At 43.8% G+C, this 16,552-nt stretch overlaps 2 protein-coding genes across 2 annotated transcripts in view; both read right to left on the reverse strand.

Moving 5' to 3' along the window:
* Window positions 1–1,171: 1,171 nt before the first annotated feature.
* Window positions 1,172–8,980, reverse strand: traf3 (TNF receptor-associated factor 3; the record flags this gene model as incomplete). Its single annotated transcript, XM_037694800.1, has 13 exons — window positions 1,172–1,469; window positions 2,931–3,122; window positions 3,336–3,679; window positions 3,763–3,937; window positions 5,416–5,556; window positions 5,696–5,788; window positions 5,892–5,966; window positions 6,079–6,159; window positions 6,933–7,097; window positions 7,186–7,290; window positions 7,379–7,430; window positions 8,785–8,938; window position 8,980. Coding segments are annotated over 13 exons (1,614 nt in total), but the record flags the coding sequence as incomplete, so codon positions are not given.
* A 6,646-nt stretch (window positions 8,981–15,626) lies between these two features.
* The window catches only part of rcor1 (REST corepressor 1), a 5,982-nt gene continuing 5,056 nt past the window's right edge, over window positions 15,627–16,552 (reverse strand). The window contains exons 12-13 of the mRNA XM_037694801.1: window positions 15,777–16,027; window positions 15,627–15,671 (exon numbers count right to left, since the gene is read on the reverse strand). Of these exons, the coding sequence (XP_037550729.1) occupies window positions 15,627–15,671; window positions 15,777–16,027 (296 nt within the window). The remainder of the gene's footprint in view (window positions 15,672–15,776; window positions 16,028–16,552) is intronic.

The raw sequence follows: 16,552 nt of genomic DNA on the forward strand, positions 1-16,552 counted from the left end.
GTCTTCTTCACATTGATGTGAAGGTTATTCTCTCTGCACCAGCTCTCCAGGTGTTCCACCTCTTGCCTGTAGCTGGACTCATCATTGTTTGTGATGCATCCCACCACCGCTGTATCATCTGCAAACTTTACAATGTGACAGCCTGGATGGGTCGCTGCACAATCATATGTGAGCAGAGTAAACAGAAGGGGGCTCAACACATCCCTGAGGTTGATTAACTGTGGCAGCCATCTTGAATAAGGTTGACCCTAAGGGTGAATCAATTGTATGTAAACATACAATCACTATATTTTTAAATTTTGTTAAAATCTATCCAGTGGTTCACAAGATATTTTGCTAACAACCGGGGATTGCCTGTTTGTGGTGGCGGTGGGTGAAGTGCACACTGGAGACGTCTTTGTAGTAGTTCACAAAAAAAGAAAAACAGTTGATGCTTTAGATTTCTGTTTATTTGACACTTCAACAAACATTTAAATTGTGCAAATGGATCCAAAAAAAAAAAGTTGGACAAATTCTATCTGTTCTGGAAAAACCCAGCCCAGCCCGGAGATCCTTTTGAAACCCGACTGGCATCTGCAGCTCTGGTCCCGTCCAGATCACGACTCCTTTAAAACAATTCACTTGATTACATTTTGTTCGATTCCTGTTTCCTAGGTCCTGACACACTGGATCTTTCGGTTCTGGTGGAGCAACCAGCTTTTCTGTCACCGAGTCCAAGGGGACGCTTGTTAAACCCAACAACCGGGGCGAAAGAGCAACTGGGTCAAAGGAGGACCAAGAACCCATCAGCCAGGTCAAAGGAAGAGCCGATTTTACCCAACAACTGGGTCAGAGGAGCAGCTGGTATAACCCAGCTACCCTGCTTTCAAAATAACATGAAAAATCTTCAAACTGGAACAAAACATGCTCTCTAAAAACAAGAGCCTAACTCAAACCACTGAGTCCAGTTCAGTTCAACCAGTCAGGTTCCTCTCTGGGACCAACTAGTCTGACCGGATCAGGTTAGTGTCAGAAACTAGCTGAGCTAGTAGCTAAGATAATCTAGTGTGCGTAGCTGTGACATCAGCCAGTCAGAACCAGTTAGTATGAACGAGTTTCCACAGTTTGTTTAAGAGATAAAAGTTCTGAACTGCGCCAGTTTGTACTGGTTCTGGACGTTCGACCTGTACTTCCCAGCAAGCTTCAGTAAGCGTAATAAATAAGAGGCGGAGCCTGGCGCCAGGTCTGCTTCTCCACCGACGGACCTGTTCACGCACACACAGTTCTGTAGTCCACTTTGTGGGCGGGGAAAAAGGACACGCCCTCCGTCCGGTCTCTGATTGGCTGCTTCCCCGTCTGCCCAGCGGGACTCCGTTGTCACGATCCTTCCATCATCCTTTGCAGTGCTGATCTTGCAGCGATGATTGCGTCTCGAACTGGAGAGGGGAAAACCGTCACGGGTCGGGGAGGTCAGACGTATCCACTGTGACCTGTCAATCAAAGCAGTGAGTATTGTGTTGTGTTCATCAATAATCACTTTATTTAACACAAGTTCACAGCAGAGTCTGCAACCCTGTTTTAGAATACAAGAAGCAAAACATGTTGATCAAATCATGCTACCTGTGAGTTAGTCTGTCACTTTATTAGCACTGGCATCCATTTTGAACAAACAACTACTGTATTTTTTGCCCTATAAATCGCATTTTTTGCATAATTTGCACGCCCTGCGACTTATAGGCCAAAGCAACATATTTATGGATTTTTTTCCCATATTTATAAACCAATTTTTGGCTGAGATATGACCGTTTTCATTCATTCTGACTGAAAAAAAAAATGGAACACTACCATTTTCAGCTGAGAAGGCAGTCGAGTAGTAAGGCATGCCATTGTATCATGTAATAGGTAAAAGTGATTATTAGTGACAAATTCAAAAAACTTCAAGACAAAAACAACTGGACTTTATTTATTATACTTCATTCTTTTTGTCTTGAACTTTTTTGAATTTACCATGTCCTGGATGACTGAGAATGTTCACCAGCTATTAATGATACAATCGGCTTGCCATACACTTTCACCTTCTGCTCGCTGCTTGGAGCAACTCTCAAATCAGCTTCGTTTTGCTGCATTTCCTCAGTGAAATGCAGCTGATTTGACCGTCAAAGTGCATTTATTAAGTAAAATTTCAACTGAGACACACCTTTGCTATAATTTTGAGCAAACAAATTATTGTAAGTGTTAATCTTGTTAAATTCTTGTTAAAGTCCTCCCGTGCACGCTCCCACGGCTGCCACTTGGCAGCCAATCGATTTTTGGCACAACACCAACCCACATTTCTGGGTTGTCAGCAGGGACGTGTAACAAACGCGACGCATCAGCAGTGATGCACAATAGATGCGACATATACGGCAAAGCGACACATTTATGGATTTTTCCACATTGTTTGAAATATTTGGACTGATGCGACTTATAGGGCAGAGCGACATTTACGGCGGAAAATACGGTAATCAGTCGTGGAGGAACCTCCAGTGATTACTTTGTGGGAGTTTCAATAATGCCAGTCCTGCTGTTAATGAGATTATTATCTGAAGCGTTCTCCGTGTAATCCTTGGGGGTTATTTTGGACAAATCACCATAACTTGAAATAAAAGCTTTAGCTACTCGATGTGTTGCTCGTGTGGGGTGCACTCTTCCGTTCAGGCTGCATCAAAGTTGATGGAAGAATAAAAATAAAACACTTTCAATTAGATGCGATTAGAGATGAATGATTAATTGGTGCCGCCATTGAAAAGCAAAGATTAATGTCAAATTTTAATGTTTTAGTTAAAAAAAACCTCTTTATAGTTGTGTTCCCTTTATAGTGCAGGGGTCACCCCCACTGCTCAGAAAGTTCCAGCACATTTTGTGGCACCAGATAAATTTTACCGTGAAAGTTTCAGGAGTTTGACCCCCACCTTGATGAAGATGGTATCATCTTTGATGTAGCTGCCCGTCTCCAGGAGACTCTGAGACACGAACAGAGGACAGCCGGAGGCGATGTTCATCTCTGCCCCGGGACGTCTGAAGCTGCTGCTGTTCGGGTCGGGCTTAAAGGCATCACCCAGGTGTTTCCTGGAAGGACCCTGGTCCATCAGCATCAGAGTCACCTGAGAGACACAGACCAGATCAGGTTTACCAAAAAACATCAAAACTTGAGTTCTAATCGTAGCTACCAGGCCAGCAGGGGGTCCCCAAGACTATAATATTCATATAAAACAATAAAAAAAAAGGTTTAGTTCCTTGAACACATCATGCTGGACCCTCCTGACAAACTCTGCGGCTGTAAACGGAACTTTACGGTGAATAAAAGCAGACGGTACCTTCTGTTTGAACGGCCACGGCAGCAGAGCGTCGTACTCCCCTCTCATCACCACGAAGAACAGAGACAGGTGCGTCCCCTTGCCCATCCCGTCTCCGTTTAAGTAAACCCGAGCGCACATCTTGTACCCAAAGTATCCAGTATAAAACGGCTGGGAGTAAAGAGACAACGTCTTTCCTGCCACCGCCTCCTGTTTCCGCCTCTTGTAGTCTCGGATCTTCCAGATCAGAGTCCCGTTGTAGCTCGCCGTCTCCAGCACCTGAAAGCGCAAGTCCATGTCAGCCAGCCGGACCTCGTGGACGCTCAGCATGTCGTCGTGCTGAGTCAGCTGAGTTTCCAGGGACGCTGCAAAGAGCGGAGACATTCATCGATCAGATCAATTATCAGCCGGGATTCTTAGACCCGTCGTTCTCGGCGTGCAGACTGACCCAGAGTGTGAGTCGACCCGGTTCCACACCGTCCCCCTTGTTCCAGGGCGCCTAGCCTCGTCCGGACGTTTTCCAGCGCTCCTCGCAGGTTCTCCACTTCGTCCCGAAGGAGACGGAGGGAACGAATCTCCAGCTCCAGCTCCAGCAGCTTCTCTGAGTGAGAGCTCATCAGTTTCTATAGAAACACAGTGACAGGTTCGACTGTTTGAGTTCAAAGAACCGATAAGTTTACCTCAAAACAGACCCCAACTGTTTCTGGAGCCACCTTAAACCTTCAGCTGAGGAGCCGTCCACACATGGACTACACCTCCACAGGTTGCATCTGTCTGAACGCTGATTCAATATTTAACTTTATTTACACCCCCCCCCCCCCCCACCATAGAAAAGCATAGAAAGGTCTTTTTCTATTTCAAAACAATTGTTTCCTTTGACATAAGCTTCAGCTGCTCGCTCTGTTTTTAACTACTGGTGCTACTATTAGCTAGCATTCTGCTACATTTAGCTTTAAACCAGAGTTTTGATACTTTTGTCTTTTACTGTAACTATGATTCAGCATGTTTTGATTTTCTGCCAATTTAGTTTTTTAGCTACTGTGTTGCTTATCCGAGTTTTAAGCGACAATTTTGCTAATATGTTTGTAGCTTCTGATTTGCTAATTTTAGCTTTTAGCTAGTGTTGCTAATTTGACTTCTTAGTTTTGTGTTTACCAATTTCAGATTTACTTATGGTTTTGTTAACATCTAGCTACTGTGTTGTGCTGAATTATTATAATTGTTTATTATCTGGGTGTCCAAAAACGTCATTAAAAAGTCTTCAGTCGGCCCAAAATGCTGCAGCCGGAGTTTTAATGAGAGTTGGTAGGAGATCATCTCTCTACAGTTTTAGCTTCTCTCCATTGGCTCCCTGTCAAATCCAGAATTGAATTCAAAATCTTACTTCTAACCTACAAAGCTCTCAACAACCTGGCTCCATCTTATATTGCAGATCTTGTCATTACATACTCTCCTAACAGAGCACTTAGCGCTCGGACTGCAGGTTTACTTGTGGTTCCTAGAGATACCCAAAGTAGAACGGAAGGAAGATCTTTCAGTTATCAGGCTCCTCTCTTGTGGAACCAACTTCCAGTTTCTGTCCATGAGGCTGACACACTGTCCAGTTTTAAGACTGGGCTTAAGACTTTCCTTTTTGATAAATCCTATAGTTAAGATTGGCTTGGATTTCCTCTTGAGCTATCCCTTACTTATGCTGCTATAATCTTACGACTGCTTGAGGACAAATTGACCTCATTTCCTCACACTGCTGCTGTCTTTACTTGCTCTACTCTACCTGTTAAAAGGGGATTTTTCTGCTGCCTTTGTGCTTGCTCAGGATGGGAGACTGGGACAAAGTGAAGATTCAACACAATCTGCTGCTTCCTTAGATAGAGAACTTTTACTACTTGGCTTTTATAATGGATGTGAATGTTTTTTGTATGGTGCCCTGACACGACTTCTGTAGCTATAGAAATAAACTGAATTGAATTTTCTGTTTCTTCGGCAGATTTCGGCTGTCGTTCAGCGGTCGGTGTTCACGCTGCAGAAGCTGCAGTTTGCCTCAATCATCTTTAAAAATCTTCTTTACCTCTGTAGGTTAGTGGTAACGTAGATGTCTTACCTGCATGGTGGCCAGTTTCTGCTCCATAAGCCGGTTCTTGTCTCGGAGTTCGTCGTTCTGGTTCTCGAGCTCCGACAGGCGGCTGCTCAGAGATGGAAGAACCTTATACCGCTCCATCAACTCCTCTTTGACGTCCTCCACCTTCAGACACAAAACTCATCAGTACAGCTTCCCTTTTCTACCCTCACGTTACAAATACTAAGGATGTCAGTACTAGAACTTCAAAGCACTACAGTAAAACTTCACGTTCATGGTGACGCAGTTCGGTTGCCACGGTTACCTTGTTTTCTAACAAGCAGTTCCTGTTGACCATCATCCGTAGATGCTCTGCCGCGAAGGCTGAGTCGTGTTGCCTCATTTCCTGGTTCAAACCCTAAAAAGTACACAAAGTAGAGAATGAGTACCACAGTATTTATATGAGAGGTATGCAGGAGTGCGTTAATGGAGATGAAAAGGAAACGATGATGGCGAGTAACCTTAAAAGTACAGCCGAAGCGATGAAACAGACAGCTGACCTGGGCTTTGGGGCAGTCGTGCTGGTGGCTGGAAAGCTGGAACAACGTAAACAATAGTATATTATCAAACGAGACACATACAAATACATCAAAAGAGTATTTGGGGTGGACAGAAGGTTGGGAAGGAGAGGTTGGGGGGGATCAGTACCTCACTCCGGGGCAGGGAGGAAGAGGAGCAGTGGTTGGGACATGACACTGGGAACTTTGGACACACGGTGTCTTTGTGTTTCTGGAAACACACGTGAGCAAAAAGAGAAAAACTTCAGGGTTCGTGTTTTACTTTGTTAAAAGCACCAGACATCAGCGACGTGTCTGAATCACTGAACCACTTGGTCCTCTGAGGTCCGGTTACACTCTGAAGCAGCACAAACCCACCACCTGAAGATATTATGTCTGAGAAATTCACCCGAGACACGTTTGAATTTCAGCTGCTGGCCTTGGACACCTTACCCGGTCACCGGAGAAAACTTTACTTTTAAGCAATTTAAAAACTCGAAAGCAAAGTTTCCTCAAATGATTGGGAGGGTCGGTTTACATAGTGGTGGCCATCTTGGATTTTGATGTGGCAACCCAGTTTTTGACAGACGGTATGTCCAGTTCCCCCTCTTCACTCCAAGACAGGAGACGAAAATTTGGGCAATAATGTGTTTGTTAGCAAAATATCTTACAAACCGTTGGATGGATTTTAACAAAACTCAAAGTATTCACTGGATGATGAACGTTTTTTGCAGTCAGTCCGATTTAAGATGGCCGTCACAGCTGATTAAACTTTGCAAACTCAAAAAAAAAAAAGAGCCACAACTCGGTTAATTCTGCAGATATCGAGCTAAAACTTGGTGTGGTAGTAGCTGCGAGTTATTCACAACATATACTCTGAACATGAATGATTGATTTCAAGGTTTGACCCCAACGGCTACAATTACGAAATGATCTTTGGTTAAAACTCAATGCACGTTTAATTAGCGTGACTCTTTGAACTGATCCACCTGGACCCGTTCTTACCTGCAGGTCGGTCAAAGGCATCTTGGTCATGCAGAATTCACAAGTGGTCTCTCTGTGTTTACATTTCCATGTCAGGTGATCGGGAATCTCCTTCCTCATCATTCGCTCCTTACATTTACCCAAAGGACAGGGAACCTCGAAGAACGGACACACATTCAGGTGGTCCTGAAGACAGACGGAGGAGACAGGCCGTGATTTACACAGAACCGAACATCCAGCCGGGCGGTGGACTGAACTCAAAGTATCTGCTCACTGGTATCTGCTGCAGACTCATCTGCTCCTGACAGCCGTTAGCTTCGCTTCGACAGAAAACCTTCAGCGCCATGATCTCTCGATGACAACAAACATCTTTAAAGATCTGGAAAAAAACCAAAAAAAAAACCCACAACGCTCAAAACCTGATCCAGCACCATGACAACACAGCTGTGCCTTTACTCTCGGCCCACCTTGTCTTTGAACAAAGGCTCCTTGTCGGCCGGACAGATCGGGTTCGGACGACTACAGAAGAGACAGAACAGGAAGTTAGGTCGGTGCTGAAGATCAGCTGAGGGACAAAGTTCTGGACGTCTGTCAAATGGCCTCACACTTCAGTAGTGTAGTACTCGAGACCGGTCTTGGATTTGAGACTGGTCTCAACACCACTTTTTGATGGTCTCGGTCTTGTCTCGGACATTGAGGGCTCAGGATCTTATTTCAAGACCAAAGACCACAACTGTGGAAATATCACTGAATTGCCAGAATCTTGTCCAGTTTATTTGTTAACATCTTTGTTTTTATTGGATACAAAACGTACTGGTTCAAATCCAAGCGATAACGTGACTCATTGCTAAATACATTTTTTGTTAACGCCGTCACGCCCACCCCCTTTCACTCGCACGCACCACTCCCAGTATTGCCAGATTGGGCGGTTTACTGCCAATTGGGTGGTTTTCATTCTGATTGTGCTGGGAACTCTGGGAAGATTTTGTTGCATTTTGCCACATATTATTAAATTACCTTGGTTTGTACTGATGTGTGTTCATGTTCAAACAGTAAATATAACAATATATTGACTGGGCAGATTTTTATGTGATGTGGTGGTTTTTAACAGATTTTTGGGCTGGAAAACCTCGACTATCTGGCAACACAGGTCACTCCAAGAAAGTGAGAAGTGACTGTCTGGGTGCGGGAAAAGATGTCTGCCATTAAATCACTTATAAAATTTAGCTATTCAAATCACAAAGAATATACTTGTAACTAATATCCATTTATAACTTTTTTAGGTGCATATCTACAACTTTATTGAAACCACTGTGCAACTATTGGTCTTGAGTTCGGACTTATGAAGAGTGTTTTGCCACTGCAGGTTTTTAAGGCTTGGCATGTGATGAAACTGCTTCCAATTTAACAGTTGTGTAATTTAATTGTTGAATCACATGAAGTCAGGCCACTGAATGTCTGATTTCTTTGTTATGTAGCTTTGAAAATTTATAAAAGCTGATATATTCATTCAAAAGCAAACTAAAAGTTGCAGTATGTAACTGTTGTAAAATGTTTTATAATAAAATGTTATATTTTATTCATTTTATTTGAGGTCTTGGTCTTGACTTGGTCTCGGGTTAGGTGGTCTTGAACACAACACTAGTACATGTTTGCACCTAATTAATTCACGGCAGCCAAGGGAGACGGCAAAGCAAATACATCATCACCCACCCCACGTCGCCGACCTGCCCAACATGTAATGGACAAATTGAGGCGCCAACATTCTGGTGAGATGTGACTGGCTCGATCCACAAGTAACGACTTGGGACCACGTCACAGAACCACAGAGCGACAGGAGCTTCAAGCAGCTGCAGCTACCTGCGCGCCTCACCTGAGGAAGTCGTTGATGCAGCTCTGACAGAAGCGGTGTCCACACTCCGTCTGGCGAGGATGGCACAGGACCAGCCTGCAGTCCTCACAGCGGTACTTGGCCTCTGGCGTCTCGACAAAGTGATCTCTGAATCCTCCGTGAAGAGGCAGGAACCCTGCAGGGACACCTGGACACAGAGGGGACCCGTCACTCTACCTGCCGGGCGCGGAGAAGCTACGCCCGGTGAGGTTTCTGAGGAGTTCCTACCTTGCTGGGTGGCGGGCTCACACAGAGGCCAGGGATTGGCCGAGCGGTGGGAGGGTGGTGTGATAGCGGGGGTACAGGACAAAGGTGAGATGAGGGATGGCGCCACCTGCTGGAGGGGTATCTGCACTTCCCTCCCATCAGCACTTCTACCAGATGACATGACCTGAGGAAGCTAGGGAGAAAAAAACAGCACAGATTATAATAAACTGAGAATCCTGCTGCGTTCGTGCCTCCAGCAAACACAAAAAATAAAATATGTAAAAAAACATGTCTGCTCCTACATGCGCACTTGTTGCACACCGCCGAAGAGGAGGCAGCGACAATGTTCTTGTGTCTGCAAGCATTAGTTTCTCATTAGTCACTCGTGGCTGTACATCCAAAACTGAGAGTTTAGCTTGTTGAACATATCCATAACACCGTAGAGATGGAGTTAAAACTGGTGTGGTAGTAGCTGAGAGTCATCCCCAAATCATGCTGGGCTGCAGCAGAAGCCCTTATGATGAGAGCTTGTGCGTGCATGTTGGTATTTTCACCAAAAACGTCTCAGACATTTCACAACCTTTAGCTATAAATCTGGCGGGTGATGTGCATTCCTTCAAGGTAAGCTCGGCCTAATTAAATCAAATTTTATTTAAAAAGTTTTTTAAACAAAAGATTAAAAAAAAAAACTAAACCGTGTATGTTTCACACAAACATTAAAAAACAAATAAATTAAGCTCACAGGAAATACTGAATAAATTACTGATGGGCAAAATAACTAAGAAATAATAATGACGTGAGAACACACACACACACACACACGCACACACACACACACCTCACTTCCTGTCAGGGCTGAACTGTGGGGAAGCTAGGGGCTTTTCCATTGACTCCATTATTAACACAAACACTCATTTTGAATTATTTCTTCGTGAGAAACAAAGACTCTGAATTTTTCACTGAACAGGGAGACGTTTTAATAAATAAAGTTTATTGAACAATTAAAAATTATAATAACTTGGTAAGAAAACAGCGTCAAGTAGAAGATATTTAGGAGTAAAGTGAAGTGGTTTTTAAAATGAATCACTGTTGCACAAGAGAATTATCTCGTACGATTCAGCGTCCGTGTGGAAGGAGAACGGAGCGTTTTTTTATTTTAGCTGTTCCTCAGTGAAAACATTCGGCTCTTTCAATATGGCTGTTGAAAGATTTGAATTTGTAGCCTTTAAACTTCTCAATATATTTTACTTTTAGCTACAGTTCTGCTATGTTTAGCTACTATTCTGGCTCTGTACCATTTAGCTGCTACTCAAAGCTTTCAGGGTATATGCATCCTGTTTCCTGGAATATCCAAAAAGATCTGAAGCTCTTGACCTTGACCTCTCCAAGTGGCTTCAAACATCTGCTAAGTTTATGGCAAGAACCAACGCAGACATGTTCTTGTTTTTAGTTTTCTAAACCGCCTTAGAATTTAACTGTTTTTGTTTCTTTTTTTTTTGTTATATGATTGTCCACTGTTGTCATCTTTCTTTGTTTAAATCAGGTCTCTCTTGTAAATGAGTCCCCGAGGCTCAATGAGACTAACCTGTAGAAATAAAGGTTGAATATGTCTGTGAAGAGTGAAAACTTTAATACAACACTTAGATTTTTTTTAAAAAGAATTAGGAGAGATACTTTTATTAAATCACATCAGATTTGTCAGAAGTCACAGATTACAATAATCTGTGATTTTGGGTTTGTCACTTCAAAGAAAACAGGTGACTGAAATCGTGACTAGTCACTATTTTCAGAAAGAGAAACTGGAAAAATCAGGGGGGGTTTCCAAAACCCAGAACAGCTGGTACAGTGCTCCAGACCAGCTGCAGAAGAAACGCAATATAAAGCTCTTAAATAAATTAACTGATGCGGCCGCAGAACCAGAACCGAACCGAAGAACATCTCACCTCGCGTGCATTAACCGAGTAGATTTGGACAAAAAGAGCTAAAACAGGTCTTAAACAAGACGAGCTTAGTGTTTCTGTTTTGCAATTAACCCACCAGCAGCTGCAAGCTTTAGCTCGATATCCATAAAACTGACCGAATTTCAGCCACTGTTAATCAGCTGACATCAATTAGCCGTGGCGGCCACCTGCTCGACTCCAAAAGGTAGTCAGTTAATCAACAGTACATGACTGGTGGTGGTAAGTCCGACTAAAGGTGGTCTAGTTGTTCATAAGATATTTTGCTAACAGACAAAGCCATATTTGCCCTTGTCCTTTGGTGGCAGGTGATAAAAGAAAAAAATGGCAGGGGGCTGAAGCCGTGTTGGAAAAGTAATAAACTCACAGAACATCTGTGAAACAGAGAGTTGGGACATTTTTCAGATTTTAGCAACTTTACAGTTTTTATGTATAAATCAGTTTAACCCAATAAAAAGTTGTTTTTTTTTCCCCCAGTTTAAAACTGGTTTGATTTTAGCATAATTTAACTCCCAAAACCACAACTTCAATTCTGAGAATGTTGGAATTTTGTGTAAAATGTAAATAAAAACAGAATGCAATGATTAGTGGGGTGATGTCAGCAAGACGTCTTTAAAAAGTCGTTCCAGCAGCAGAAGTCCAACAGTCAGATCCGGATCAGAACCAACATTTAGTCTGATGAGGTGAATGATCAGCAGGTCAGAGGACCGGAGACAAAGACTTGAGAAGTAAAGATGGACACAGGTTCATCAGTCTGTCTAAAACTAGAGGAATTACTTCAGAATAAAGGTCCTGAATGAATTTCAGAATAAAGTTTCAGCATAAAGACTTTAATCTCCATCATCTCCAGTTCATAATCTGATCCACAGATTAGAAGAATCTGAAGAAATCTGAGCTCCAAGGACGAGGCCCTCACACACAGTTCATCCACAGGTGCTGCTTAAAGCTCTAACAGACAAAGAAGACGCCAGATGTGAACACATCCAGAACCGCTGCCGTCTTCTCTGGACCAGAGCTCATTTCAAACGAACTGAGGTGAAGTCCAGAACTGTTCGGTGGTCAGATGGGTCCAAATCTGAAGTTCTGTTTGGAAACCACGTCTTTCTTAGTAAAGAGAAGAGGGATCATCAAGCCTGGATCAGCTCTCAAGTCAAACAGTTGCCTCTCTGATGGTATGGGGGTGCATTAATGCCTCCAACATGTGCAGCTGACACATCTGGAAAGACTCCATCAATGAAGAAAAGTATCTTCAGATTTTAGAACATCTGCTCCATCCAGTAGAGAAGATCCAGGACTGAAGGACAGCTAGAGTCCTCCATCAGACCAGAAAGGTACAACAATCCCTCCAAAACCTCAAACAACTGGTCTCCTCAGGTCCTTCAAAACCTCAGACAGCTGGTCTCCTCTGGTCCTTCAAGACCTCCGACAACTGGTCTCCTCAGGTCCTTCAAGACCTCCAACAGCTGGTCTCCTCAGGTCCTTCAAAACCTCAGACAGCTGGTCTCCTCAGGTCCTTCAAGACTTCCGACAGCTGGTCTCCTCAGGTCTATTTAAGACCTCCGAAAGCTGGTCTCCTCAGGTCCTTCAAGACTTCAGACAGCTGGTCTCCTCAGGTCTATTTAAGACCTCCGACAGCTGGTCTCCTCAGGTTCTTCAAGAGCTCTGACAGCTGGTCTCCTCAGGTCCTTCAAGACTTCTGACAGCTGGTCTCCTCAGGTCTATTTAAGACCTCAGACAACTGGTCTCCTCAGGTCTTTCAAGACTTCAGACAGCTGGTCTCCTCAGGTCCTTCAAGACTTCAGACAGCTGGTCTCCTCAGGTCCTTCAATACTTCAGACAGCTGGTCTCCTCAGGTCCTTCAAGACTTCAGACAGCTGGACTCCTCAGGTTCTTCAAGACTTCTGACAGCTGGTCTCCTCAGGTCCTTCAAGACCTCAGACAGCTGGCCTTCTTAGGTCCTTCAAGACTTCAGACAGCTGGTATCCCTCCAACAGCTGGTCTCTTCAGGTCCACCAAGACCTCTGACAGCTGGTCTCCTCAGGTCTTCTAAGACCTCTGACAGCTGGTCTCCTCAGGTCCTTCAAGACCTCCGACAGCTGGTCTCCTCAGGTCCTTCAAGAGCTCCAACAGCTGGTCTCAGGTCCTGGACCTCTCCAGACTTTAGAGATTCACTGAACAATTTTCAATTATAATCCTCATTCCACGTTTTGGCTTCCTCTTAATTAAAGAAATAAATTGAAATAACACTGAAATGAAAAATATCTTTAAAGTACACATTACAGTCAGTCCTATTATTTGTATGTAAATGATAAAAAAACTTTACGTAATCAAGGAAAACGATGGTCTTTAAAAAGTCCCTCTTAGACCTGGAAACGCTTAAACGGGAATTTACGCAGAAAAAAAGCACCTGATGGACCTGAATAAGTTGAGCAACACCTTCGACTGGAGCATTCTGAGCTTCATGTGAACCAAAACACCACATTAATGTGACAATAATCTGACTTTATTTGTCCGATTTGTAATAAAATAACGTGACAACCTGCTAATTATTGAATTTTATTAAAAGGTAAAGCACAAGAGGCTAGTTATAGACACTAGAAAATCACAATATCAAGACGAATTTAAAATACAACAAGAGTCATTGTTTGACTTTTGTTCTAGTCGTCTTGAAGTGCTTTAAATTTATTTTTTTCTGAGTGTTTTAAACTAATTTTCGACTCGTCGGTTTGAATTGGGGAGCGGATGTAAACACACAGACTGTTAATGCTAACAGCGTTAGCATTTTTTTTTAGCATCGCTCGCTCAAATTTTACGTAAATATACGTACGTAAAATACGTAAGAAAACACACCGGCAGCTGTAGATAATTTGTATTAAATTCTGTTTTTTATGGATGTATTCACCCCTCGGTGTGTGTGTGCGGACTCACGTCAGTCTCCTCCACAGGCCACGGCTCGACTGTTCAGCAGCCCCCTCGGCTCGGTGAACTCTCGGCGGGTTCGGGTCGTTATAACGTGCCGCCGACGCAGCTGCGGAGCCTCCTGGCTTCAGGCGGACTCTTCATAGTCCGGTTCTGGCACAGACTTCCGCGGTCTCCGAACGTGCCGTGGTGGTGTTTAGTGGAGACAGAAGCCGCTGAGCATCCAGGTCGGAGACTGTCTGGGAGGAGGACTGGGCTCATTACGCTGGAAACCCCCTTCCGCTACTTCCGCTCAGGAAATCCCCCAGCTGCCCGGGAGCAGTGCGCCGACAGGGGGCGCTGCTTCCCGGGGACCGAGTGGTGAGCGTGCCGAAGGAGAGCCGCCAACTCCGCGTTGCCAGATACAATAGTTATCGTAATTATACGATAGGTTGATAAACCAATGCCTTCTACAACGCGCAAACAAATTAAGTTTATTCACGCAAACACCCGCATATCACAAACAGTGCACCCTCACTCCACACAAACGACGGTTGGGATCAAAAAACGAGTTTTAAAGCGACAGTATGGAAGTTCGGCATTTTACTATCTGGCAACCCACCCCCCCAAGATGCAAAAAATAAATTTTAGTGAGAAATAAAATACATAAATTTTTACCCACAGCCACCTATGCACTAACATGCTTTATTATGTAATTTAAAGCTCGATTAAACTCTAGTTTGTAGTTTTAATCAGGAATGTAGCTATTGAGCCGCCAGGGGTGCCCAGAGCCCTTCTTTTGTTTTCATTATGAAAAAAAAAAAACTCCAACTTTAAACGAATTAAATGATTAACTACTACTTCCATTTTATCCTTGGCTCCATTTCAAAGATTCCCGAGGGTTTCATGTTCCGTTCCAATAATTACGACACAAAGTATAAACCATGAGAACGTCCTGCCATCGTACGGCTCTGTAAGGAGACAGGTTCTGTTGTGAGGTGCTCGGGTCAAACCCAGAGCAGAAGCTGCAGACCTTGTGAAGATGCTGTTGAAATGTGTCACAGAATCAGAACCAGAGGAATGAGACCTGGATCAACATGGACTGAAAGGACACCCAGGTGATGAAGACATTACTCCCAAAGAGACAAAAATTCACGCAGGGACAAAGACCTTGATGTTTAGATCTGTTCAGTTCTGCTGTTTGGATGAAAAAAATTTGTAAAAATCAACATTTAGAAACAAACCACAATTCCTTTGAGAAACCATTCTTGTTTTATTAACCACACTTTAACGTACTTGCGTGAAAAATATTTATAAATATTAAGAAAATTCTGTTTACATCCCTCACCCGGCCAAGAAACAAAATGTTACCCAGGAAAAATAAAAAAAAGGAAACCTCTGCCTTTGATGCCAAAGGACAAAACAACATTAGGTCGTGTGCTTGTGTTTATTGCATTTCTTAAAAAAGTTTGAAAAACTTAAAAATAAAAACCCAACCATGAACCGACACCCTCCGCCCCCCACCCATCCCAAACAGGCCTCATTGTTTAATGTTTCCACGCAACTCGCTGAGAAAAGACTAAAAATAAACAAAAAAACATTAAAAACAGACAAATGTGGCAAAAACTGTTTTCACATTTGATTGGTTCAGTGAGCTGTGATGTCGCAACTCCAACTTCATACCTGAGCCGTTACACGTGAAATAAAAGGAACAAAAAAGAGAAAAGAATAATAAAAACACGTCAGAGGGTCAGGGTGGTCTCAGTTGGCCGGAGGCTTTTCAGAATGCACCGGAACATTTAGGTCCTGGAAAAAATAACACAAATGAATACTATTACCATGTAGAACCACAAGCAGGTGTTCACACCTGGACTGTCCTGCAGGCGGCGCCAAATATGATCTGAAACTCACCTTCACTTTCTGCTCAGAAGCAGCTCCTTCATCCTCAGCAAAACACACCTCCATGTCTTTCTCTCCGTCCTCCTCCTTTACTCCTCCATCTCCTCCTCCTTCCATTTCCTGTTCTGCCTCCCACTCCTGAAGGACCTCGTCCAGGTTGAACCTCCGCCTGTAGTTCACCAGAAAGTTCTTCACCTGGACCACAGACTTGTTCCCGATCACGTCCGAGATGGCCTGGAAGTCTCGCCCGTACTTCCTGATGCCTGCAGAGGTCGGACAGGAAGGACAGAAGTCCAGTAAGAGGTTTCATTAAAAGGTGGGTTTCACCAGAAACACCCAGAGCGTGAAGTGCAGGGTGATCAGCGGCACAGCAACGAGACACGCTGCAGTCTACAAACTAAAAAAAAGAACGTTTTCTGTGAAAAAGAAGTGCTAAATGACCATTTAGATTGATTGAAAACGCTAAATCAACACAGAACAGAACACAAGCCAAAATGAGCACACCGCTAGCCCAAATGAGCACACCGCTAGCCCAAATGAGCACGCCACTAGCCCAAATGAGCATGCCATTAGCCCAAATGAGTACACCGTCGGCCCAAATGAGCACGCCACTAGCCCAAATGAGCACGTCACTAGCCCAAATGAGCACACCACTAGCCCAAATGAGCGAGCCGCTAGCCCAAATGAGCATGCGTCAGCCCAAATGAGCACGCCGCTAGCCTAAATGAGCATGCCGCTAGCCTAAACGAGCACGCCGCTAGCCCAAACGAGCACGCCGCTAGCCTAAA

This window comes from Nematolebias whitei, chromosome 21, assembly GCF_014905685.2.
Source record: "Nematolebias whitei isolate Nwh7 chromosome 21, NemWhi1, whole genome shotgun sequence".
NCBI classification, from domain to species: Eukaryota; Metazoa; Chordata; class Actinopteri; order Cyprinodontiformes; family Rivulidae; genus Nematolebias; species Nematolebias whitei.